General features: G+C 38.3%; 1 protein-coding gene across 5 annotated transcripts in view; it reads left to right on the forward strand.

Annotated features, from left to right (window-relative positions):
• The first annotated feature begins 11 nt into the window (after nucleotides 1-11).
• The window catches only part of faxdc2 (fatty acid hydroxylase domain containing 2), a 40,465-nt gene continuing 13,068 nt past the window's right edge, over nucleotides 12-27,408 (forward strand). The window contains exons 1-5 of one of the 5 annotated variants that reach the window (XM_062970253.1): nucleotides 12-223; nucleotides 8,821-9,103; nucleotides 11,563-11,744; nucleotides 23,138-23,179; nucleotides 26,554-26,607. In XM_062970253.1, coding sequence (XP_062826323.1) covers nucleotides 23,168-23,179; nucleotides 26,554-26,607 — 66 coding nt within the window. In that variant the 5' untranslated portion in view covers nucleotides 12-223; nucleotides 8,821-9,103; nucleotides 11,563-11,744; nucleotides 23,138-23,167. The other 4 variants (XM_062970251.1, XM_062970252.1, XM_062970250.1 and 1 more) reach the window with 4 other exon arrangements.

The raw sequence follows: 27,408 nt of genomic DNA on the forward strand, positions 1-27,408 counted from the left end.
CACTCTTCTTCCTACTGCGCATGCGTGTAGAGCCGCCTTAAGGGACGCTCTTTTTCCCACTGTGCATGCGTGTAGAGCCGCCTCAAGAGACGCTCTTCTTTCTACTATGCATGCGTTCTGGTGCAGCCTCAAGGGACGTTCTTCTTCCTACTGTCCATGCCTGTAGAGCCGTTTTAAGAGACGCTCGTCTTCCTACTGCGCATGCGTGTGGGGCTGCCTCAAGGTGTGCTCTCCTTCCTACTGCGCATGCTTTTCTGGCCTGACTGTGAAACTGGAGCAGTCTGCGCTTCGTGGTGAAACCAGGCTGAGAGGCGGCTCTGTGGGAGTGGCGACGGCGAAGGAGCCGGTTATCTCTGCCGAGGAACCCTTTTATAGCATTTCAAACTTCTTTCCTGGGTACTCTCTTAACTTGGGCATAATCTCTGAATGTTCAGAGTGAACTATGTGGGATTGGGCTGCCTGGGGTCTCATTCATAACCTGATTTTCGAGGAAGTAGCCCTGTTAGGCTCTTGCAGCATAACAAGGGGGAGAGAAGAAAGAAAGATGGCAAAATATTTCAGTAATTTTTATTTTGCGGGGCAGTTTTTTGTTATTTATTTAGATGAAGGGCGGAGTGATAATAAGCCAGATAATTTATTACTTGTATTGCAGCCAAAGGCGTGGGTTTATATCCCAGAGGAACGCTTGTGAAAATAAAAACTAGGCATAAAGGAGCTGTCGCATATCTTCCCCCCTTTTCTTCTTCCTTTTTTATCACTTTGTTCTCTGTGCTGGGTAGGAAACATGAGGACCATCAGAAATTGTTGGGCTGCTATAATTCCTAGCCTTTTGAAATACTCAATTGGGATTCATTCTCAATTACTTCCAAAGGTTTGTTGCAATCTGTACTAAATGGCATATCATTTTAAAAATAAAATAATTTGTTACTAGGTTAAAAGGATTTATAAAACTAGTCTGTGATTTGGGGGTAAATTACTTAAGGCAGAGCTTTCCAGACATTTTATGTTGGTGACACCCTTTTCAGACATGCAGCAATTTGCAACACAGTAATTTGGTTTTACAGTAGAGTCTCACTTATCCAACATAAACGGGCCGGCAGAATGTTGGATAAGCGAATATGTTGGATAATAAGGAGGCATTAAGGAAAAGCCTATTAAACATCAAATTGGGTTATGATTATACAAATTAAGCATCAAAACATCATGTTATACAACAAATTTGACAGAAAAAGTAGTTCAATACGCAGTAATGCTATGTAGTAATTACTGTATTTAAGAATTTAGCACCAAAATATCACAATATATTGAAAACATGGACTACAAAACTGTGTTGGATAATCCAGAATGTTGGATAAGCGAGTGTTGGATAAGTGAGACTACTGTACTAGCAAACCGAAGATGAAACTAACCTGTTTAAGAAATACAGACTGTTACATAAATTGTTATAACAAAATGTATGGAGACACAACATATCTCATTGAAACTATATTATATATATATATATACACACACACACACACATGCACGCACATGTTGTGAAAGGCTTTCATGGCCAGAATCACTGGGTTGCTGTGAGTTTTCCGGGATGTATGGCCATGTTCCAGAAGCTTTCTGACGTTTCGCCCACATCTATGGCAGGCATACTCACAGGTTGTGAGATCTGTTGGAAAATAAGCAAGTGGGAATTCTATATCTGTGGAATGTCCAGGGTGGGAAAAAGAATTCGGGTTTGCTTGAATTCCAGACATGAAACAATCAGGGGCAGCTAACACCTCCCAACAAAGGATTCCCCCAGGCAGGAAGCAGGCAGGCTTTGACACTGCAAGGCCATTCAGTGCTAATCCAGGTGGCCATTGCAACATTCACACCTGCCTCCAATAGACAAGCGTTCTTTCTCCCACATATATATAAACCCCATTTCCTAATTTCCAACAGACTTCACAACCTCTGAGAATGCCTGCCATAGATGTGGGTGAAATGTCAGGAGAGAATGCTTCTAGATCATGGCAATACAACCCGGAAAACTCACAGTAACCCATATATTACATTATTTATTGTTACTTTCACGTAAACTCAGGGGTGTCTTGCTACATTTGTATGACACATCTATACTCTGAAACCAACATATTGATATGTCACAACATACAGTTTGGAAAGCTTTTAGGATTTAGTGCAGTGGCTCCCAATTTTGTTTGGATGAAAGGACAGTTGAAGTACTGAGGAAGAAATCACTAAGAAATAGTTAATAATAGTATGAATAATATGAAGATACCTCAGAACATTCGTGATTTATCAATGAAGAAGTATATGAAACTTCTTTGTGGGTCTCATTCTTTAATAATAACTGCTATAGAAATCCAAATACAAATGGCAAGTGTATATGAAATATCACATAAATTTTGGTCACAATTCCATAATAGTTAATGCTACAGTTCTCCAACTTCACTAAAATTATGTTCCCAGGGCTTTTGTAACTTTTTGTTAGCAATTTAATGGCTTGTTTAGTATACTTTTGTAGTTGTAGAGTTAACTAGAGAGTGCTCCTGCACTCTCTAGCTTACTGTATGCTCTCCCCACTCCTCTCTATGAGCGGACTTTCCGCCTCTCTATTGTCAGTAACTGACCACCATGTACATTCTGAATTTAATATTAAGAATATGTATGTCACAATTATTTATAAACCATGACACTTATAGAACCATAAAAATGCAAAAAAAAATCACTGTTTATAACTCATTCTCGAATAGCCCCCTTTAAAAATCAAATTGCCTCCCTGCGGGGCATGTACCTCATGCTGGGACTTAAGCCTAAACTGAACTCCACCAAAACATATATGCCCAAATATTATATTACTCTTATAATATTCTGCTGTGTTGGCAATTGCACCATAGAGATGTAGAAAGGAAATGAAGGATTAAATGAAATTCTGGAAAGTGCACACTGTGTGGCCAGGCAAAGCACCAAGAAATTGTGCAAACTAGTATGCAGAAATAAATGTGTGTAGATTTACTTGCATATACTATGATTTAGAATGGTAGGCTGCATCTACATTAGCAAAAACAGGGTTTTTTAATGTGGAAAACTACATTTTTCATAAGTAAATCGAACCACTTGAAAAAAACTGAAATACATTATTTTTCATTAGTGGTGAACATTGTGCTGGTGTGAAAGTACAGCTATACAGAAATTCAGAAAGGGCAAATTTGATGGAAAATGGTTGGAGTTGTGATCTTTGTTAACGTAATTCTCATTTTTTAAAAATATATGGACAAGTTTTCTGTTATTTTACATTATATTCCAAATACATTATATTCCAAAAGTTTCTGGCTGCTTGTTATTGTAAACCTTTATGTAATTTCCAGTTGAAGGCAGGAACATCACAGGATTTTCTTGGTTAGAAGAGATTTGCCATTGCCTTCTTCTGTGGTCAAAGAAATATGACTTGCCCTAGATCATCTCATGGTTTTCCATGGCTAAGTGAAAATTTGGGACCCTGGTCTCCTAAAGTTCACATTAGGAAAAAAAAAAATTCAAGGTTTCAACATTTCTTTGTAAAGTCAGCTTTCACTTTTGTCATTCAGAATAATTTAAAATGTCTGTGAATACCAACTACTCTGTTTATGTATCTGTATAAGCAACTGCTGCTGTCACCCCATCCCATCTATTTCATGGCAATCACCCAATCTCTCTAAATTGTGGGTGTAATTCTGTCCGTCTTTCTGAATTCTGGGTTGTTGTGCATTTTCCGGGCTATATCACCGTGTTCCAGAAGCATTCTCTCCTGATGTTTCGCCCACATCTATGGCAGGCATCCTCAGAGGTTGTGAGGTATATTGGAAAACTAAGCAAGGGAGGTTTATAAATCTCTGAAAGGTCCTGGGTAGGAGAAAGATCCAGGGTTGGAGGCCAGTATAAATGTGATTAATCACCTTAATCAGCATTAATGGCCTTGCAAGCTTCATTCCTGCCTGGGGGAATCCTTTGTTCTAAGCTGTTAGCTGCCCCTGCTTGATTCATACCTGTAATTCCTCTGTTTTCTGAGTGTTGTTCTTTATTTACTGTTCTGATTTTAGAGTTTAATACTGGTAGCCAGATTTTGTTCATTTTCATGATTTCCTCCTTTCTGTTGAAATTGTCTACATGTTTGTGGATTTCAATGGCTTCTCTGTGTAGTTATAGAAATGAATCTGAGGTGTTAGCTGCCCCTGATTGATTCATGAAATGAATCAATCGGGCAGCTAACAGCTCAGAACAAAGGATTCCCCCAGGCAGGAATGAAGCTTGCAAAGCCATTAAGGTGATTAATCACAACATTCACAGTGGCCCCCAACAGACAAGAGTTCTTTCTCCCACCCTGCACCTTTCAGAGATATACAAACCTCCCTTGCTTGCTGCTGCTCAATCGCATAGTCGTTTCCGACTCTTCGTGACCTCATGGACCAGTCCACGCCATAGCTCCCTGTCGGCCGTCTCCGCCCCCAGTTCCTTCAAGGTCAAGCCAGTCACTTCAAGGATACCGTCCATCCATCTCGCCTTTGGTTGGCCTCTCTTCCTTTTTCCTTCCATTTTCCCCAGCTTCGTGATCTTTTCCAAGCTTTCCTGTCTTCTCATGATGTGGCCAAAATACTTCAACTTTGCCTCTAATATCCTTCCCTCCATTGAGCAGCCAGGCATTATTTCCTGGATGATGGACTGGTTGGATCTTCTTGTAGTGCAAGGCACTCTCAGGATTTTCCTCCAACACCAAAGTTCAAAAGCGTCTATCTTCCTTTGTTCAGCCTTCCTTATGGTCCAGCTCTCGCAACCATAAGTTGCTATGGGGAATACCATTGCTTTGACTATGCGGACCTTCGTTGCGAGTGTGATGTCTCTGCTCTTCACTATTTTATCAAGATTGGCCATTGCTCTCCTCCCCAAGAAGTAAATGTCTTCTGATTTCCTGGCTGCAGTCTGCATCTGCAGTGATCTTCGCGCCTAGAAATATAAAGTCTGTCACTGTCTCCACATTTTCTCCTTCTATTTGCCAGTTATCAATAGATGTAGTTGCCATGATCTTGGTTTTCTTGAAGTTTAACTGCAACCCAGTTTTTGCACTTTCTTCTTTCACTTTGGTGATAAGGCTCCTCAGCTCTTCCTCACTTTCGGCTATCAGAGTGGTATCATCTGCATACCTAAGGTTGTTAATGTTGCTTCCAGCAATTTTAACTCCGGCCTTGGATTCCTCAAGCCCTGCACGTCGCATGATGCGTACAATTTAAATAGGTAGGGTGAAAGTATGCAGCCCTGCAGTACTCCTTTCCCAATCTTGAATCAGTCTGTTGTTCCGTGATCTGTTCTTACTGTGGCTGCTTGGTCTTTATACAGATTTCTCAGGAGACAGACAAGGTGACTTAGTATCCCCATACCACCAAGAACATGCCATAGTTTATTATGATCCACACAGTCGAAGGCTTTAGAATAGTCAATAAAGCAGAAGTAGATGTTTTTCTGAAACTCCCTGACTTCCTCCATTATCCAACGGATATTGGCAATTTGGTCTCTTGTTCCTCTGCCTTTTCTGAACCCAGCTTGTACATCTGTCAACTCTCGCTCCATGTATTGCTGGAGTCTGCCTTGCAGGATCTTGAGCATTACCTTACTGGCATGGGAAATAAGTGCCACTGTACGGAAGTTTGAACATTCTTTAGCATTTCTCTTTTTGGTATGGGGATGTAAATTGATTTTTTTTCCCAATCTGATGGCCAATTTCCATATTTGCTGGCATATGGCATGCATCAACTTGACAGCATCACCTTCCAAGATTTTAAACAACTCAGCTGGGATCCTGTCGTCTCCTGCTGCCTTGTTATTAGCAATGCTTCATAAGGCCCATTCAACCTCACTCCTCAGGATGTCTGGTTCTCCCTTGCTTAGTTTTTCAATATACAGTACCTCACAACCTCTGAGGATGCCTGCCATAGATGTGCGCGAGGATAACAATGGGAAGGGCAGTTTAAACAGATTGAAATTTAAAGACACAGAAGCAGCAGAATGAAGAAAATAGATATTGCTGATCTGCACTCCATACACCCACTTCCTTCTTCTGCCTGCCATCATTTCAGATCCTGCTGTTTGGCTGACCATTGTCCTCCCTTGAAACATTCTTAATAATATTAACATTCATGCTGAGAACCTCCTCCTCCTGAATTTCTCTTTTGGGCTGACTTTTCAGGCTACAGTGGAATATGGCGGATCCAATGTCTGTATAGTGGTTAATCCAACTGGGGTTTAATCCACAATTTTAAAGGAACTGTCCAAGCTGCTGAATCTTTCACGAGGTGGGGTTCTGTGTCTCGGATGGTTCCTTCAAAGCAGTGATTCTCAACCTGAGTCCCCAGGTGTTTTGGCCTACAGCTCCCAGAATCCCAGCCAATTTACCAGCTGTTAGAATTTCTGGGAGTTGAAGGCCAAAACATCTGGGGACCCACAGGTTGAGAACCACTGCTTTAAAGGATGAAATAAAAGGCCAGAATTGATTTACCGCCCAGCTAACATGAGAGCTACTGGCATACTCTGTCATCTGAAGACCTTTGTCTCAGACTTTCTTCTGTAGGGTTTTGATCTGGCCTTCACCTTGCTTCCTTCGACAAGGCTCAAACCCCTTTGTTTCCCCAATGAACTTCAGCCCAATTATTTCTCTTGACCTACTCCTTAAACACCAGAATTTCGATCTTCACTTTATCGCTGCTTAAACATATGTATTAGAAAAAGATTCAAAAGAATCCAAAAACACTTTTGAAACTGAGATAAAAGTTTTCTGGCATAAACTTTTGTAAACTACAAGCCTTGATTTTACTAGTCTCTTTCATCCAATGCATGGAGTGAAATCTCTGGACAGACATCTATTCCAAGGCAAGGGTGAAGGGAATGTGAAGTGTAATGGCAAGTCAAAATGTGGAGTGATGAGAGATATTTATTTAATAATGGTCATAAGTAGTTGTAGTTTATTAATGTTAGACCATAAGTCACTCACATACATTTTTTTAAAAAAGCAACAGTTTAAAAGTACTACATAAAATACATGCATGTTAAAATATTCAATACAATGCATACATTAAATATAAACAATACTATAAGAGCATCCCCAGAGCAATCAGTTGGAACATCAGTGATAAATTTGCCTAATTTTTCATTTCAGACAGGGCAAAAAAACCTTTCAAGTTACCATGGAATTACTATCAGACAGGAGATCAAAAGTCTTCTGAAACTTTATTGGAACATAAATAAGATAGAATAAACCCAAATAATTTGCTTATTATTAAGATATGATGAGCAGAAGAGGAGATAACAGGACAAATCCTTAATTTCTAGGGCTCCACAAATAGAGGACCAAAAGAATGGGGATATCTGCCATCAATCATAGCTGTAGGCATGGCTTGAAAGCTAAGTGCTGTAAACATTTGCCTACATTTTGGGAATATTAGTTTTGCCAGGTAAGCCACTTGATAGTCAAATTATTCCTGACATTTTGAGAAACTATTAAGGCCTGTCTGTCCAGTTATGTACCATGGTAAAAACCATATTCACAATACCTTAGAATTCAAAATAGAACAATTATCAATCAGAATAGGATACAACTGAAGCAACCTTTCATATCTTAAACTCCAAACTGCAGTTTAATAACTGTTCAAAACATGATTTGAGGAAAGTGCTGAGAAGTCTTTCAAAATTCTCCAGTAGTTAAATAAAATGAAACATGAGATCTAATAGAAGGTAAACTGACCTTTTCCCGAACCAAGGCTGCAGAGTACCAGGTGAAAGTATTTGCAATTTCTCAAGAAAATATTTTTTTAATCTCAAATTTTGTTTAATACACACACACACACACACACACACATAAAATGCAATTTAAAACTCAAGAAATGTACTCTGAAGAGTTTCCATTTTTGAGAGTCTGAGTGCCCTTTCATACAGGCCCTATATTCCAGGATCTGATCACAGGTTTTCTGTTTAGCCCAGATTATCTGACAGTGTATATAATCCAGTTTAAAGTAGAAAATCTGGAATCAGATCCTGGGACATAGGGCCTATCTGGAAGGGCAATGACTGAACTGAAATACTTTCAGGGCTGGAACAACCAGGTGACCCTGGTGGGAAAAAAAATCTAAAGATTGCTCCAACAGATCTCAAAACCACTGCTCTAGTTAGCTTCTATATGAGGCTTCTAGGAGTGGCTTTCTGTAAAATTAATGCCCAGGTACTTAAATTCCAAGCATTGTTCAACCTGATGAGCACTGAGAACAGGATGTCTTTTTCCAAAAAAATAGCACCTTTGTTTTAGTATAGTTAAATGTTCAGTTGTTCTTTAAGAACAAAAGGTGCTGAGCGTAGAGAGCAGCCCTCTTAGACCTGTAAGTGAAATTAAACCATATTATCAGCATATAAAATAAAACAGCTTTGATCCAACTGAGGGCAGACTAAATTATGAGCCAGGAAATAGTGGGATTATGTAGTTCAGGTATAAATTAAGGAGTGATGATGCCAACAGTTATCCTTTCTTTATTCCTTTATTCGCTGAGACAGGATGAGTTAATGAGCCAGAAATGCCAACTGTTATTTTAGTATTCCTGTTGGAATACAGGTCCTTGGTTAATAACGTTAGGTGATTATCTTTATTAGTATTGGACATTTTATACCAAAACAGGATTCTATCAATTGAGTGAACATGTGCAGTAGAAGAATGTCTTTGTCTAAATCATAGGTATGGGTAAAGGACCTGTAAAATATAAAATTGGTTGAGGGAAATTCATGTGTGTGTGCGTACCTTTTCTCTGTTCATAGAATCAGAGTTGGAAGGAACCTCCTGGGCCATTGAGTCCAACCTCCTGCACAACTCAGGATCTTCAGCTAAAGCATCCCCAGGAAATAGCTGTCTGGCTTCTTTTTTTGAAGATACCCAGAGAAGAAGACCCATCACCCCTTGGGGCAGTTGATTCCTTTGTCAAACCATTATCACCATCAAGAAGTCCCTTCTAGTGTTGAATCAAAATCTACTCTCCTGTCATTTGAGACAATTTGATGTAGTTCTATCCTCTGCACCCTCCTTTCTGTGAGAGCCCTTGAGGTATTTAAAGAATTCAGTTATGTCTCCCTTTAATCTCATCTCCATCAAGATGAACATTTATTTATTTATTTACTTACTGTATTTATATACCTCTTTTCTCACCCCGGGGGGGGGGGGGGGACTCAAAGCAGTTTACAACATAATAATGGCAATATTCAATGCTTAACATACATATAAATTCAAATCATAAAAACTAAACAAAAACATATAACTGTGCATTAAAATCAATAAGACTATTAAACATAAGATATAACAACATTTAAACATGAAGACATAGAATTAAAAACACCTATTATCAACATTAAAATCACATGATCCAAAATCGTAGACCAGGGCCATTCCAGTTGTCAATTGCGCATATTTCCTATTTATTCCTTACATTGCATTACTTTACTGGCCAAAAGCTTGGTCCCACATCCATGTCTTTGTTTTCTTTCTGAAAACCAAGAGGGAGGGCACTGATCTAATCTCACTGGGGAGAGAGTTCCAGAGCCAAGGAACCACCACTGAGAAGGCCCTGTCTCTCATCCCCACCAACAGCACTTGTGAAGGAGATGGGACCAAGAGCAGGGCCTCCCCAGAATATCTTAACCTCCATGATGGTTTGTAGAGGGAGATATGTTTGGACAGGTAAGTTAGGCCCAAACGATTTAGGGCTTTAGAGGCTAAAGCCAGCACTTGGACTTGTGCTCGGTAGCAGACTGGCAGCCAGTGGAGCTAACGTAACATGCTCAACTCCTTGAACATCTCCTGTGTTTTATTCTCCATACTTATCATACTCTTTACCCTTCTCTGAACTCACATCAATTTGTCTCTGCATCTCTTGTACATACTTGCTGGAGATGCTTTAGAGTCCCTTCCACTTCTGTGATTGTGCCTGGAGATCCCTGGAATTACCTTGTTATCTGCTAAGTACTAAGCAGGTCACAACTTGCTTAGCTTTCAAAATCAGATAGGGTCAGGTGATGTACTTTTACTTCTTGGACTGTGCCACATCAGAAGAAGGAATATTGATTTTGAAAGCTGGCTTAGTTGCCTCCCACATGCTGGCTAAAATATTAGGAAAACATGGCAGTGAGCTAAGAGCAGCCAGAAAACAATGGCAAGAAGAGAGGGCAAGAAAGAAAGATTTAATGTGGACCTGCTGTCTGGTTGTTGAGGTTCACAATAGGTAAACAAGAGAAAAATTCCTCTCCTTATACTAGGGAAGGCTGTCTGGTGAGAGTGGACTTCATCTGTTTTGTGTCCTTTTCCATGGTTTCATTCCCTCCCTTCTTTACCCTATGTGATTCTTGATTGAATGTGTATTGTATCCCTTTAGGAAGACTGTAAGAACACAGTAAAATAATAGAAGAAATGAATGATGAGAATGTAAAAAACGCTGTCCTAAAGATCTGCAACTTGGCATATAATGCAAACTCAGCAGCACCATCCCTTTAAGATAAACTAATGGGTGTTTGCTACCAGTGCTACAGATTGTGGGGGTGGGGGTTACTGAAGAGGATTCAAAGAGTGTAAACGTGCCCCCTTTACCCCTTGGCATTCTGTAGGAATAGAAGAAGATGCCTGTGGGCCTTTCCACACAGCCTTATAACCCAGAATATCAAGGTAGAAAATCGCACAATATCTGCTTCAAATTGAGTTATCTGAGTCCACACTACTATATATTTCAGTTCTAAGCAGATATTGTGGGATTTTCTGCCTTGATATTCTGGGATATAGAGCTGTGTGGAAGGGCCTTGAGTCAAACACCACTGGCTCTTGTAGCTCATTGCAGGCAGGCAATAAAGACTTCAGGTTTTCAGGTGGAAATTCTTTCCTTGATCTTCCTGGAGATCCCATAATATTTCCTGTTGGTTTCCCAGCCAAGTACTGAGTACAGTACACCCAGAAAACAATACCCAGGATTCTGTGGCAGCAGACAAACACACTGGTTAAGTAATTCAGGCGAGAGAGGATACTGTTAAATGCCACAGCGGCAGTGGCAACAAAGGGAAAAGAGAGAAAAATGACTCCAGCTGTTTTTATACTGCCTGTTTCAAAGTGGGCCCTCAAAGCTAAAAGCTCTCTGTAAGGAAACTATAATTTTTTTTTTAAAAAAAACTATTCTGCACAATCACTTCATAAACCCTGAGAAGAATGACCTACTAAAGTAAATTGTTATGGCAGCATAGTTCCCAACAAAATTCTAACCATCTGATAATCTTAAAACTGATATTTGAGAGGGGTAGAGACAATGTCAAAGCCCTCATAAAATCCCTGTGCAGATACTGCAGTCTTTAAGCACAATCAGAGCAGTGTGAGTTGCTGCTTCTTTGATGAGGCTACTAAGCCTTATGATAGTTCTAATAAGTCTGTCGTAAATTATTGTAATCGACCTGTAGCGCATTATTAATTGATTACACAATTGCCAGTCCTAATTATGACCTTGGCTCTATCTTTGTGCATGTTGTTTGCAGGACAAGACGAATCATCTGCTGCCTTATAGCCCGTCCCTTCTGCCCTGTCAACAGCCATCATACCAAAACCAATAAAAACAAGAGAAGAGAGGAAAAGCAGAAGCGGTGTTCTGGGTAGCACTTTCTTGCTGGAGATAGTGTGAACTCTCTACAGCTGCAGCTAAAAAGAAAAAACTAGACAGGTAAAAAAGGGAGTTGGAAATTGATGAAGAAGACATAGTTCTTTTTCTTGCTTATTTTCTGAATGTTAAGACTATAAGAAAGAAACTATGCTTGTGAGAAAATCTTGAAACATCTCTATAGTGAAAGTGTACCTGTCATGAATTGTAATTATTATTATTATTATTATTATTATTATTATTATTATTATTATTATTATTATTATTATTTAGATCTCATCCTATCTCCCCAATGGGACTGTGGATAGTGAATGATATTATGACTGATATTATGTCTGCATATTTGCTTAGTTGGAAGCAAGTAGTGTACTTGGAATTCACTTCTGAGCAAATCTATAGGTAATTATGGTGCACATCCCACTAAATATTCAGTGGTCTGTGCACCTACTCAGAAATGAATCTCGTAGAGTTCAATAGATATTACTCTTGGGAGAAGGGAATTGTGCAGTTTTTGTGCTTTTGTGAAATTTACTTTTGAGCAAATTTGCACTGAGCTGAGCTTGTAAATTGTCTTGAATGTTTACTAGATTTCCACTGCGTTTTTTACAGGATGAGGAGACAGCCAAGGATTTGGGGAATGGGATAGCATAGGTGCAGTGTGCTTTGCCCCCATGATAGTACCCTATCAGTGGTATGTTTGAATCCGGGAAGTCCAAAGACATTCTCATTAACAGGGAAAATTGTGTCTTCTGGTCTTCCTCTCCACCTCTTTGTTTTCAACAAGCTGAGTTGAGTAGCTGAAAGACCTCTCAAACTAGTATGTTGACTTTGAGGAAGTAGTTATCTTTAAATGAAAATTCCAAGCTGATATGCCTGCCTGAATATACACCTACATATACAAAAAACAACAGATAGCCTTGGTGAACCTAAGTTCTAGTTTTCATGGATTTCAGAGCATAAAATCATATTTTATGTAGAACATGTTAACTAGCATTTTTGCTACCATAGACTAGGGCCCCTTCTACACTGCCATATAATCCAGATTATCAAAGCAGGTATTCCACATTATCTGTTTTGAAATGTTCAAAGCAGATCATCTGGATTTTATATGGCAGTGTAGAAGGGGCCTAAGATGGTTACTTGACCTGCTTCTGAAATATGTAAAGAGTAACATAGCTTCCTATGTCTTTGGGTTCTCCTTGGTATGTGCCAGTGGCAGGATATTAAGATTAAATCTTGCCATTTTCTTTAGAGGTATGCTATTACTATACTGTATGAAGACTATTACTGTGTTGTGTTTGTGCATCTGTTAATTTGTTTCAGAAGCTATATGCATGTATACTGGATGATGGGAGGCATTATGCTTTTAACATGCTGATATCACTTCATTAAGCAGAGCCTTGTATGGAGAGTTTTCATTAGTAGGAATTCTTATATTTATGTTGGTAAATTCATGAGTCTGCTATACGAAGTATAGCAGTCTCAAGGTTGTTTCTTTTTGGAGGCTGGTACAGAAGTGAACTAAGAGATATTTTGATTAATAGGCTAACGGGGGGGAAAGACTGGAAAGATGTAATCTATGCTGTACCTCAACAATTGAGGTGAAAGCCCATCTATTATTTGAATTGTGTTTTGTCTATACATTTATGATGCATGTAATACTCATCAGTACTGACAACAGTAGTGACATAGTTCACTTTTCTTGGTTATCTAATCTAAATCCATAATAAAAGTGAAAACCCGTATGTGTCCACTCACACAGACAGCCTCCAGCCTCCACAAACAGGCTATACGTACTTCTCACTCCGGAGAAACCAGCAAGTCACTTCTTTGCACTGACATTGCGGTTACAGCGAGCACCATGAACATGTAGGCCAAACCCTGCCAATGTCCTCCCCAAGCACTATGGCCCACCACCAAAGGAATGCTTTCATTTGGGGACCATTTCATCCTAGATTTTGTTTTTTCTTCCACCACAGGCAGGCACCCCAGGGTTCTCCATTTCTGTGGAGTTTGCATGACCCCGCCTACTTCCCTTCCCTTTCAAATCTGTCTGCATAACAAACAGAGCAGAACTCAGCTGCAGCTACATTTACTGGAGAAGTTTGGGGGATTGACCCCACATAGTGGAAGTTGTAGTTCAGCCCGCACCAAGTCAGAGCACTGTGACTCCTATTGGGGAATTTAAAGGAGTTATACTTCACCTACACCCAGAACACTATAAACCCAAACAATGATAGGTCTGGACCAAACTTGCCATGCATACCTGATACGCCCACATTTCAATACTGGGGGGTTTGGAGGGCAATTGACCTGGACAGTTGTAGGTACTGGGATTTATAGTTCACCTGCAATGAATGAACATTGCACCCATAATGGACCAGGACCAAACTTGGCACATAGAACCCCCATAACCAGCAGAACATATTGGACAAGTTTGGGGAAAAGGGACTTATAATTCACCTGCATCCAGAGAAACAGTGACCCCCCACCGACAATGGACCAGGACCACACTTCGCACAGAAAAATCCTCATGACCAACTTAACATACTGCAGGTATTTTTGACAATGTGCCTTTATTTTGGGAGTTGTAGTTCACCTGCATCCAAAGACTACTGAACCCAGCCAATGACGGATCTAGACCAAACTTTGGGGTAATTGTCCTTTGGCTCAGGGAGTTGTAGTTCACAAACTGAACATTGCCTCCTGTGGATACTGACAGATGTTTTGCGGCAATTGTCCCGGAACTCTGGGAGTTGTAGTCATTCACCCCCATCCAGACAGTACTGCACCCAGGCGATGATCAGCCAACGATCATGATCTGGACCACACTTGCTACACAGGCCCCAAAATGGCCAACTTTTCATACTGGCAGGGTTTGGGGAAGATTGAGCCACGATTCTGGGAATTGTAGTTCACCCACTCCAAACAAAATGGATGACATTCAAAGACAAATACCATTCTCAAATGACCCGGGCACCGCCGGATCCCCAAGCTAGTCTTAAATAAAGCTTTATCACCTCAAGTGAGCTTACTTCCTGAACAAAGTAAGACTTTAACCAAAAGCCAGTGAGGCTTGTCATGATGATCACCTGTGATTTATAATTTACTTCTGCATCACTGTTCCTTTTAAATTAGGCTGGATGTATACTGTGATATAATCTAGATTATCAAAGCAGATAATCCAGATTATCTGATTTGAACTGGATTATATGGCAGCATGGACTCATATAATCCAGTTCAAAGCAGATAACGTGGACTATCTGCTTTTATAATCTGGATTATATGGCAGTAAAGTAGGGCCTGGATCTACACTGCCATATAATCCAGCTCTAAGAAGATAACCGGCCCAGTTTTATTGTGTTTTAGCATATTGTTTATTACTTGTTTATACTGTTTCAATTGTTTTTAATTTGCCTTTTGTTTTGTATTGTTATATTGTGTGTTGAGGCCTTGGCCTTTGTAAGCTGCATCGAGTCCTTCGGGAGATGCTAGCGGGGTACAAATAAAGTTTAATAATAATAATAAAGTTTAATAATAAACAGGATTTTATATGGCAGTGTAGATAGGGCCATAGTTCTCAGAATTTCTAGCAATTGTGAATTATGGGTTTCAATTAGAAGAGAAGATAACATATTTCTCAAGGGTATATTTCATTTTAGGTGGCTTCCATGGGATTTAAAGATAAAATACTTACTCCAGCTCAATAATAGAAAATATGTTGCCTGTCAAACTCAAAAGATTTGTGAATCTGATATTTCTGTCCTTCTCTGTCACCCCTGTAAGTGCTTTTCCTAGGAGAAGAGATTCAATTAAGGCATTAACTACATGGAGCTTCTGGTCCTCCTGGTCACATAAAGCAGGTGATATCAAAAGAACAGGCTTGGATCTAATTTTCTGTAGTGGATTGAGGAATAATTGTGTGTAACAATTGTAGAACATTCTCTGTTTGACTTTGGACTTCCTTAGGCATTCACAGGGCTGGTCGACTAGTTTTGATGGTTTCATTATGTCAGTACCAAAACCGCTTCTGTTTTGACCAAAATAGTGAAGTGTAGGGTAATCCATATCAGTTCTGCCTAGTTTTGGAATATATGATGCCTTCCCAAGTGGATGACTTGCACTGGGATATGGAGGGGAAGACTGGATGCACCTGTGTTTTTTCTACTTGACTTTGTGGCTTTCAGTACTATAAACAAATACATCACACTGCTTCCCTATGGTTGTGCTTGGAGGCATATGTTACTACAATGGCTATGATCAAAACGGTGATGGAAATTCTGAACAGGTGTTCAGAAATTCTGACATAAGGATGAACAAGCTGAATCTTTAGATAATCCAGAAAAGGTTGAGAAGATGGCTATTCTATATAGAAACTGCCATTGGTGTTGCAATTTGCTTTGAACAACAGTGTTCAAAGAAAAGAAAGGTGCACAGTTTAGGGATCCTTCTGTACCTGACATTGTCCCTGGAAGCCCAGGTAGTATTGTGGTTAGAAATGCCACTTACCTGCTTCAGCTGGTTCACCAGAAATGATGTCATTTGGAAGATGCAGCCTTATTTATCCACACCCTGGTTACATACAGATTAAAATCTTTAGGGGAGGACTCATAATTCTGGAATGTTCCCTCCAAAGAAGATCCCAGATTTTTCAGCATCAGCCTTTTTATTTTGTTTTTAATTTTTATTCAGGTTTTATTCATGTATACAGCAAAGGCAAAGAACATTGGTTTAGAGAGAGAGAGGAGAAGAAAGAAAGAAAGAAAGAAAGAAAGAAAGAAAGAAAGAAAGAAAGAAAGAAAGAAAATTAAAAAAGGGGAAAAATTTAATATAGAAAGGAGGGGGAAAAAGAAAAAAACCCAAAAACAACCCACAACAAATTTAAAATGGTTGACTTCTCATCTTCCTTTTAAGAGTTCTTCTTTCATCCTGATGTCCATCTCTTAGTTTCCCAGCGCTCATTTGTTATTTTGTCCTTCAAAAACGGGATAAGTCTGTTGTAAAAGGCATTCCATTTTTCTTAATAAATTCTATAAATCCTGACCAGTCTGTTCTGATTTTTCTATATCTTAATTTTGTGGTAAATAGTCCATTTGTACTAGATCTATTACTTTTAGGTTCCATTCGTCTATAGTCGGTATTTTCTTTTCTTTCCAAACTTTCGCCAATACTAGTCTAGCCGCCATGCTTATGTAATAGAATACACTGCCTTGATTTTTATTCAATTTGGCATTTGTTAAGCCTAGTAAATACATTTCTGGCTCTATTATTACAATATTACAATATTTATATCCCACCCTTCTCACCCAATAGGGGACTCAGGTCATATTCGGAGTTTGATTTTTAATATCTCTTGTGTCTTTTGATGTATTTTTGTCCAATACCTTTTGACTTTATCACATTCCCACCATTGGTGGAAGAAGGTTCCCACTTTATTTCCACACTTCCAACATAAATTTGAACTACAGTGTTCCCTCACTACTTCGCGGTTCACTTTTTGCGGATTCACTGTTTCGCTGTTTTTCAATAAACTTTAAAAGACTATTATAAATCATAAAAAATTACAATTTACAGCCTAAGGAAGGGAGGAAGAAGCTGAAGGGAGAGAAAAGGATCCCAAGCGGCAGCGGGGGGAGAAGGGAGGTGATTTATCAACACACAATTGGTTGATAAAGACTTAAAATAGTGTATAACTACTAAAATAATGTATAAATATTAAAATAAATACAGTGTCCCTACTTCGCGGATTTTCACTTATTGCGAGTGGTTCTGGATCCTAACCCCAGCGATAAGTGAGGAAACACTGTACTTTTACAAAATTTTGCTGTCCTTGCTGGTATGAAATACCATCTAAATTGCATTTTATACAAATTTTCCCGAATTTTGATTGCAGCAGTAAATTTTAATTTTTTCCTCCATATTTCTTCCCAATGCTATAATTTTATACTATGTCCAAAGTCTTTAGCCCACTTTACCATGCAGTCCTTGATTTGCGCCTCTTCCATTGCCCATTCTAGTTACTGTTGGTAAAGTACTTTTATTAATTTCTTTTTTCTTTGAATTATTAGTTCCCATATCCCTTGTTCTTGTTTAAAGGCTCTTTTTACATCCTCTTTATAGCATTGTTTTATTTGATAATATTGGAACCAGGTTATCTGTTTGTGTACTTGTTTAATTTCTTCATGTGATTTGATTATTCTCTTTTGTACTTGTTGATAAGTTAACCAATTCTCTGTGCTCAATTCCCTTTTATTTTTTGCCTCTATTGGTGATATCCATAACGGGGTTTTGTCATAAAATCTATCTTTATATTTTTCCCAGACTTCGATCAGGGATGCTCTTATATAATGATGAGTTTTTTTCCGTTTTTCTTTTGTTATACCATAGGTAATCATGCCATCCCGATCTGAGGTCATGACCTTCTAGAGTTAGTAATTTGTTTTGTTTGAGTGTTGCCCATTCCTTTAGCCAGATTAAATTGCATGCCTCATAGTAAGCTTTTAAGTCTGGTAGGCCCAGGCCTCCTCTTTTTTGTCGTCCATTAATACTTTTAGTTTTATTCTCATTTTTTCCCCCATATAAACTTTATTTCCCTATTCCATTTCTTAAATAAATAGTCATTTCTGATAATCGGTAGTGTTTGGGGGGGAAAAAAAAGTTTAGGCAATACCATCATTTTTATAATTGCGATACATCCTAAGAGGGATATATTTTGATATTTCCATTTTTCTAGATCCTTCTGTATCTTTAACCATAATTGCTAGTAGTTGTTTTTTAGCAGCTTCGCATTACTCGTCGTTACTGTTATCCCTAGATATGTGATTTTTTTTCAATTGAGATCCTTGATTTCTTCTGTAATTCCTCCTTTTTTATCCTATCCACGTTTTTGGTTATTATCTTAGTTTTCCGTTTGTTTAATTTGAAGCCCGTTAAATTTCCAAAATTTTGTCAATCCATGTATTAATGTTTTTAATGGATTTTCAATAATATATACATCATCAGCATAAACTCTGATTTTGTAATTCTGATTTCTTATCTTCAATCCTTCTAGACTCTTATCTCTATTCATCTCCCTTACCAGTGCTTCCATGAGGAAAATAAACAGTAGGGGTGAGAGCGGACACCCTTGCTGTGTTCCTCTATTTATTTTTATTGTTTTCATGTTCTCTTGTCCATTTATGATGAGTGTTGCTTCCTGCTTTGTACATATAGCTCTTACTGCATTTCAAAATTTATAGCCAATGTCTATTTCTTGAAGTAACAATAATAGGTAATTCCAATTGATTTTATCAAAAGCTTTTTCAGCATCTGTAAATAGTAACACCATTTGCTTTTCGTTGTGGGCCTCATAGTATTCTATAGAGTTTATTAATGTTCTAATGTTGCCCTTAATTTGTCTGTTGGGAAGGAAACCCACGTGATCTTCCGATATCCAAATTTTTAGAAAGGTTTTTAGTCTATCTGCCATAATTATTGTAAAGATTTGTAGTCATTGTTCAGCAGGAAGATTGGTCAATAGTTTTTAATTTCAGTAGGATCTGCGTTTTCTTTATGAATTAGTGTTATTTTTCCTTTTTGCCATGTTTTTGGAATGTTTTTGCTTTCTAGTATGTCGTTTAATATGTCTTTTAAGAGTGGGCCTAATTCATCCTTAAATATTTTGTAAAAGATTGCCATGTAACCATCTGGTCCTGGTCTGGAGAACAAGCCCTATGAGGAGCGGTTTAAAGAACTGGGCAGACATGAGGAGACATGATAGCCATGTACAAATACATGAGGGGAAGTCATAGGGAGGAGGGAGCAAGCTTGAACAATGGCTTCAAACTACAGGAAAGGAGATTCCACCTGAACATCAGGAAGAACTTCCTCACTGTGAGGGCTGTTCAGCAGTGGAACTCTCTCCCCCGGACTGTGGTGGAGGCTCCTTCTTTGGAGGCTTTTAAACAAAGGCTGGATAGCCATCTGTCGGGGGTGCTTTGAATGCGATTTCCTGCTTCTTGGCAGGGGGTTGGACTGGATGGCCCATGAGGTCTCTTCCAACTCTACTATTCTATGATTCTATGGTGCTTTGTTGCTTTTAAGTTTCCTAATTGCGCTATCGATTTCGTCAGTTGTAATTGGCTCATTTAATGCTTTCCTCTGATCTTCTGTTAGATTTAATTTACATAGATGCCACATTATCTCTTCTTTGGGAATTTCTTCTTTATGATACAGTTCTTTATAAAATTGTGTAAATTGTTTTGCTATTTGTTTTTCTTCAAAGTATATTATCCCATCCTTCTGTATTTTGGTTATACAGTAGAGTCTCACTTATCCAAGCCTCTGGATAATCCAAGCCATTTTTGTAGTCAGTGTTTTCAATATATCGTGATATTTTGGTGCTAAATTTGTAAATACAGTAATTACAACATAACATTACTGCGTATTGAACTACTTGTTCTGTCAAATTTGTTGTATAACATGACGTTTTGGTGCTTAATTTGTAAAATCATAACCTAATTTTATGTTTAATAGGCTTTTCCTTAATCCCTCCTTATTATCCAAGATATTCACTTATCCAAGCTTCTGCCGGCCCGTTTAGCTTGGATAAGTGAGACTCCACTGTATATCTTTTCTGCTTTTTGACTTTTACCTTGTTTACTAACCATTTTCCTGTCTTATTAGCATTTTGGAAGTGGTTCTGTCTAATAAATTTTAACTGTTTGCGATTTGGTCTGTTTGTAATATCTGCAATTGTTTTTAGAGTATTTCCAATTCTAAAGCTTTTTTGTTTGTTTGAGGGTTTCTTTTTTGTTGTTTCTCTTTTTGGTCAATGTTCACTATAATTTCTTTTATTTCCTTATGCCTGTTCTTATTTTTAATCAAATTTTGCTGCATAAAATGACCCCTCATTACGGCTTTGCATGCTTTCACTGTGTAATTTTTGATATTCTTTTAGTAAAATATTCTTTTAGTAATTTTCTATTTAATTCGATAACTTCCTCATTTTCCAGTAAATTTTCATTTAGACGCCATCTAAGTTGTTTTATATTGCCTTTTATTGTAATTTCAAGAGCGCAGTGATCTGAAAAGATTCTTGGTGTTATTTGGTAGAAGGTATAGTCCCTTAGTTTGTCATTTTTTGTTCTCCACATGTCTTGTAGGTTTAGGTCTTCCATAAGAGAAGAATTGTTTAGGTAATTGGCTTGCTTTTGATTGGTGGCCCTTTATTGTCTGTCTTGTCTTTAGCTAGGTCCACTACTCCATTGAAGTCACCTAGGATGATTAAGTCTTCATAGTCATGTTGTTCTATATATATTTTTAGTTCCTTTATGAAATTAGTCTTTGGTCCGTTCGGACTGTATATATTACATATTAAGAATTTTTGATTGTTTATTTCAATCACACAAATGTATCTTCCCTGATTCCTTCTTCGCAGTCCCAGTGAAATGCACACATATGGGTTTTCCTGCACCTGTGCAGACCTTCCGGAATTCTCTAGAAGCTCTCAAGTATACATTTTTGGCACCCACTCTCCCCTTGTAGTATATATAGACAGTGGGAAGAGCCTTTTTTCTGCCACGTTAGACAGTTGGTTCTCTCAGCTCTCTAGCTTTTGCACTCTTTTCTATATATATATATATTACGAATAAAGACTCGGATTCGTTGCTCCTGGGCTAGGGGGTCCATCTGAATAATCTCACCGTTTGAGGCACGTGGTCCCCATTGGAACAAGCTCACCACATCAACTACCTAGAAATGCTTGCAGTTCAGAAGGCGCTCCCTCTTCTTTTTGTATTTTTAATTCTTTTGCATCTGACAACCAGAGAGCCTTTGGGGATGTTTCTTGTCCCTTACCTCTCGGAACCAGTCTGCTCCTCTTCGCATACCACTACTGGGCGTCCTGGAAGTGTCTCCTTGAGGGACACACTCCTCTAGATGCCTTCGGCTGGTCTCACAGCGAGTTTGGCACTCCCTCAGCCTGAATCCACCCGGGGAGGGGGGGGGCTGAAAAGCCCCTTTGACTTGGATCCTCGGGTTGCAGCCTTGGAGCCCTAAGGATGCATGCTGCTCTCCATGCGGACATCAGACCAAAAGTCCTGCATCTGCTTTTAAGTACAAATTTGGTTCTTGTTTAATTCAGGATTATGTTGACAGTGTTGGGCCACCTAGTTATTAGTTGCTGCAGTTTTCTTTTACTCTTTCGATTATTTTAATTGCATTAAAATTACAGACAGTCTCTGAGTTACAAACATTTGACTTACAAACTACTCATAATTAAGAACAGAGATGAGACAACAGGAAGTGAGGAAAATCTACTCATAGGAAGGGAAATTCAGTCTTGAAAGTGTTACCATGAGGAAAGGGTGTCTACACTGAAGCTATATCACCAATCCTTGTTTCCACAACAAGCCAATTTTTTCAAAATCCAATTATCGCAGGGACAGAAGGAGGGGTGAAATCTTCTGAACAGGGGCACAGGCAGCAAAACAAACACCACAGGGGTGTTAACCTTTTCCTGTGATATCCAAAGCTGCTATAAATAGGTGTGTGTGTGTGTGTGTGTGTGTGTGTGTGTGTGTGTGTGTGTGTGTAGAGAGTGAGTTACACTTACAAAATGTACTTATTCAGACTTACATGCAAATTCAACTTAAGAACAAGCCAACACAATTTATCTTGTTCACAACCTGGGGACTGCATGTATGTTGTAAATCCAGGTGGAACGGTTGAAAGAAATCTGCCAAATTGCCTTTGACACGAATAATCCCCAAAGAATGAACTCATCCTTTGAGAGATTAATGAGAGGACAAAGTGAAACTGCTAAACAAGAGGCTTAACTTTCATGTTATTTGCTAAATAAATATATTGCTTTGCTTAAAGCAAGCTGTGTGGCTAATATCTAAGAGAGAACACAAATATAAATATGGGACATAAAAGTGCAGTATAAGTATAGCATGGAAAAAGACCTGGAAAAATGAGATAAAGATCATTTTATCAGAAAAAAACACAGTTATAGGATCATGTTCTTATCAGTGTTTAAAAAAAATATAAATTGATAGGGCACAGGGCAGAGTTCAGAAGTGAAAAACAACACTGTCACTTTGCTCAGTGCCTTTTCAGTACCTTTCCCCTGGAGAAAGTGAATAGCAGGTTGCAGATTCCTTGATGCTGTAGATCAAGGATCAAGACTTGCTAACAACCAGCTTATACTTGAAATGTCAGGTGAGTGAAACTACTTTCACAATCCCATGCTATATCCCAAAAGTCTGTTAAAGAACCAGAAGCTATAACTTCTACACTAATCACATCTGGGTGAGAGAAGCCCTGTTAGCTTACGGACTTTGCACACATGTGAAAGTGTCGTAGACTAGATCTTTGCCATTGTGTTTCATGTTGAAATTTTAAAATCTCAGTTCCAAAACAACTTCTGAGCAAATGCCTATCCTCTCTTGAGTGTTTATTTCTTCTTTTTGCAGGGTTGTGAGTATAATCTACTAGCTAAGAAGATGGGCGTACAGGTAACATTACAGTCTAAAATAGTTCATTAGGTCAAGGCATTTGCTTTCTGCTTCTTGATAATTGTTTTAATTAGTTTGTTTATGTGTTATTATGTTTTTAAATTGTGTTTAAAAACTGGGCTTAGTCCCCATGTAAGCCACTCAAATCCCTTTAGGGAGATGGTGGCGGGATATAAAATATTATTATTATTATTATTATTATTATTATTATTATTATTATTATTATTATAAAGTAGGATTTATTAATATTGCCTGCTGCATTATAGTATTACTCACCTGTAGTGTGTAGATCTCAACGTGTTTTGAGCTTCTGCTGACACAAGATGATATAGATTACTGAGGCACTCAACCTCCTTGCAATTTAAGTATTTTTCTTTTAAGTACCTTGTCTTTAAAATTCCTGTTTTCCAGGAAGGCTGGCTAAGCAAGAGGTTGGGATCAATCCAGGCAGACATGTTGCAATTAGTTCTTGCTGATCTCTAATTAGATTATGTTACTAAAAGTCATCCTTGGTGGTTTTCAAATATATAGGAACTCTGGAACATGCAAATGTTTTTTCTGTTACCCTGATCAAAAACCAATATAAGAAAGCTACCTGAGAAACATCCTAAGAGATACCCCAGAGCTAGGCCAAATGGAAAACACCCTGTAATGTTACAAACGCAAAACTTGTTTAAAGGGGAAAACTTCCAGAGGGCTTGCCCATAGATCCCCTGTCACTTCCAGGATACCAGATCAGCAGAGCCTGGGCAATTTTGCCTAAGGAATCTATAGCAACAGAAGTTAGGAATCTACATTTTGTTTTTGCATATTCCAGCCAGATTTGGAAGCAAAAGTCTTCCCTGCCTAAAACTGAGTTTTTGTTCAGAGAAGCTCTTAATCAGGCAACACAAGTCTATAAAGTAAGGATGGTAGCTATACTGCGGTATCAGATGCTAGTGGACTACAAGCCTCAGCTCAGTTCCTTCCTGCAATAAAGCTTATCATTTTCTAAGACATAGTGTTCATATTTGATCACCATTCAGTTGCAGATGGTTCAGCTTTTATCTGGTTTTTCTAGTGCTGACTGTACTCAAACCCAAGCTGGCATCACTTTTCCTCTCTCCCTTCCTGTCCTCTTTCTCCATGTTTTTCCATCTTTTCCAGTTTGTTTTATTTTCAGTGTTGCTAGAGTCCTATGGGAATATTCTGCAATAATAAAATGTGAGGCGATGTTAATTACAAGCAACTAAGTTTGATTAGATCTACACAAAAGTTGGAGTTATTTCAAACTGCAGGTGCTCAGTTTTTCCTCCTTCCTGTGCTGGTTCACATGTGCTTTTGATATATGGGGCCAGTGTTACATCCCAATAGTTCTTTGGCTGGTATCCTGATAGTGATTTACGTGTGCATAAGTGCAGCTTACATCTGTGGCCCATTTTGAATATAGTACAAAGGGTTATACACTTTTTGCACTCCATGCAAATGTCTCTTACCACTTAGTAGCTGTCAAACCTTGCTGGCAAAGGAGGGCAGACAGGCAATTCAAACCAAGTAGATATGGCTCCTCTGGATTCCCAAGAGATGGAAAAGGTTGGTGCACCTTCAGAAACACTTTCAGTTTTTTTCAGCAATTGAGCTGAGAGGAAGACATCTTAGCCTCCCTACTAAGTGACTTCCAAAGTCTGGGAGCAGCCACCAAGAAGGCACTTGACCTATCAACCATATCTAGGAAAGTGGTGGGACTGAGAGAAGGACCTCAGCTAAATATAATATTGGTCAATCAGACTCTTTTTGATCATTTTAGCATCAGGTGAAGGTATTTCTTTTATAAATAAAGTCCTAGTTTGTTTTTGTTTTTTTAAAAAGATTTTTATTCTATCTTGGGTGGCTCCAGAATCATGTTGCAGCCCTATGCTCACTTTCCTGGAAGTAAGCTCCATTTAACTCACTACAGGCTTATTTCTGAGTAGAAATGTATCTTTATGCTTCTTATGTTTAGAGTGGATGTGCTAAATTCAGTGGAAATTAAGGGTGCCATGACTGAAGTAGTGATTGGTTTTCAGTGGCTCTCCTGTGAGCATGATTTCATTCTGGATCCAACTAATTATATGTTTATAATTACAGTAAGATTTTGGTATACTGTATCTTTTGGCATTTTATGTTGCAGCCATTTATATGTTTTTTATTTAAAAATACCAGATATGATCAAATCTTTACAAGCCACTGACATAACCATTTTACTCAGTAGTCAACCTAAATACCTGAAGTAACTTAATAAAATGCACAAAAGATCTTTGAGAAGATGTCACTGTTTTGGTGAACATAAGCACTCCCGGAACTTCTGATATCTCAATAAAGTTACATAACGAGTCTTAATATTCAGTCTTGGCTTCATTTTAATTGTGTAATCAATCTGTAACTCAATCTGTCCTGCACTTAGAAAGAATGGCTCTGTCTATGATAAAGGTGGGCAAAATGTACCCCTCAAAACCAACATTCCTCAAATGCCATTTTAGGTATATGTGGGCATTTTTATTATGTTTTTGAGAGGTGGGAGCAACTTGGGCATTGGGCTTTTTGAAAAAAAAAATGGAAATGAACAGTAAGTGATGTCCACATTCACTTCCAGCAAAAATGCTCCTCATATCTCACCTAGAAAACATTTTTGGGGAGTGGGAATGAGCGGTAACTAATGCACATATACCCTTGTCTTCCAATAGTTGATGTAACAGAAAAAAATCACAGTATAGTAAAGTATTAAACGAGGTTTTCCCTGATAGATACACCTTGGGAAGAGCCATCATATTTATAGTGGTAATGTAGCAAGGACAATATTAGGCTCTGTTTTTAAGTCTTTAGGTATTTTCTCCCAGACTACTCCATAGTTTACCTCAAAAGATTTACTAGCTGTATTAGTTATAGGCACTTATTTCTTGATTAATTAAATACCTAACATGTAGAAAATCATTATTAGAAAGTCTAGAAAGGATATTAAAGCACAGAAGATTGGACTTTTGAAAATTATTCCAAAGTCCAGTTAATTTTAAAGAATCCTCAAATGTAATCCATGAATGATCAAGAACTCCACAAGTTCCCTTGATATCAAAATTGCATCAGAAGCATAAAAGCTAAATCAGTTTCTGGAGCTCATTCCTTTTCAAAATGGCCAAAAGAGGGGATAATAAACAAGCCACTTGTTATTGCAATGGTTTTAGAGTTCACAGTGTTTGTTGGTTGTTTAGCAAGTGAATACTATAAGCATTTAATTAAATACCTTTGTCATTGCTTCCATGGACACAAACATTCCTGAGGCCTTGGCTAAAATTATATAACAGGAGTCACAAGTCCTAATCTCCATTTGCTTAACTTTGTTTTATTAATCTATATTTCAGATTAAAGAAATGGCTAAATGCCCTCCACCAAGCTCTAGAAGCCATCTAAAACAGGTAAAATTATCAGTTCCGCAAGTTCCATAATATATCATTTTTATGTGTGTTAACATCAGGTTTAGCAGCAGTACTACAATATTGCTAACATAATATGCATGATTTGTGGATAAAGACCACCTTAATATAGCGGTAGTAACTAGAAGAAATTGTAATGTTTACACTGAAATGCCTTTAAGAAAAGCATGTATTAATTACACTATGTACTCTGTAAATTGGCCTGATGTATAAGTTGAAAACAGGTTTGGGGCCCAAAAATATAGATATTGACATAACTTGTGGATAAGTTGCGGGGGGGGGGGGGCATTGCATGAAGAGAGAGAGCTTTACTTTACTTTTTATTACTTTGGGGAGAGCTGCCCTGGCCGACGCCACAGTTCCCACAACTAGGCACTCAAAAAGGCCATAAGTCATGCCATGACAAAGAGAGTAGAAAAGTTGGTGCTTCTTTTGGTTTTCCTGGGGCAGTCTAAGCTCTTACCTTTTACTTCCCTACTCAGAGAAGGGGGTGGTACCTTTTTTTTTTTTTGGTAAGAGGTAAGAAATATCCTCACATTGACTCATGAATGATGTGTCCAGGTTTTTTGGGTTGATTTTTTAATTAAAATGCCTAGGCTTTCACATTAGTATATCTATTTTGGAAAATCGATATTAATTTTAATTCTATTTATCTTGACTTGGTGTTTAAATATATCTTACATTAAAAATCTTACTAGAATGCAGGTGAAAAAATCCAGCTACCATTGATTTAGTTGCTCTACAGTTGTTAGGACTAACAATTTAATTTGGGTCTGAGTTATC

The sequence above is a fragment of the Anolis carolinensis genome, chromosome 2 (assembly GCF_035594765.1).
Source record: "Anolis carolinensis isolate JA03-04 chromosome 2, rAnoCar3.1.pri, whole genome shotgun sequence".
NCBI classification, from domain to species: domain Eukaryota; kingdom Metazoa; phylum Chordata; class Lepidosauria; order Squamata; family Dactyloidae; genus Anolis; species Anolis carolinensis.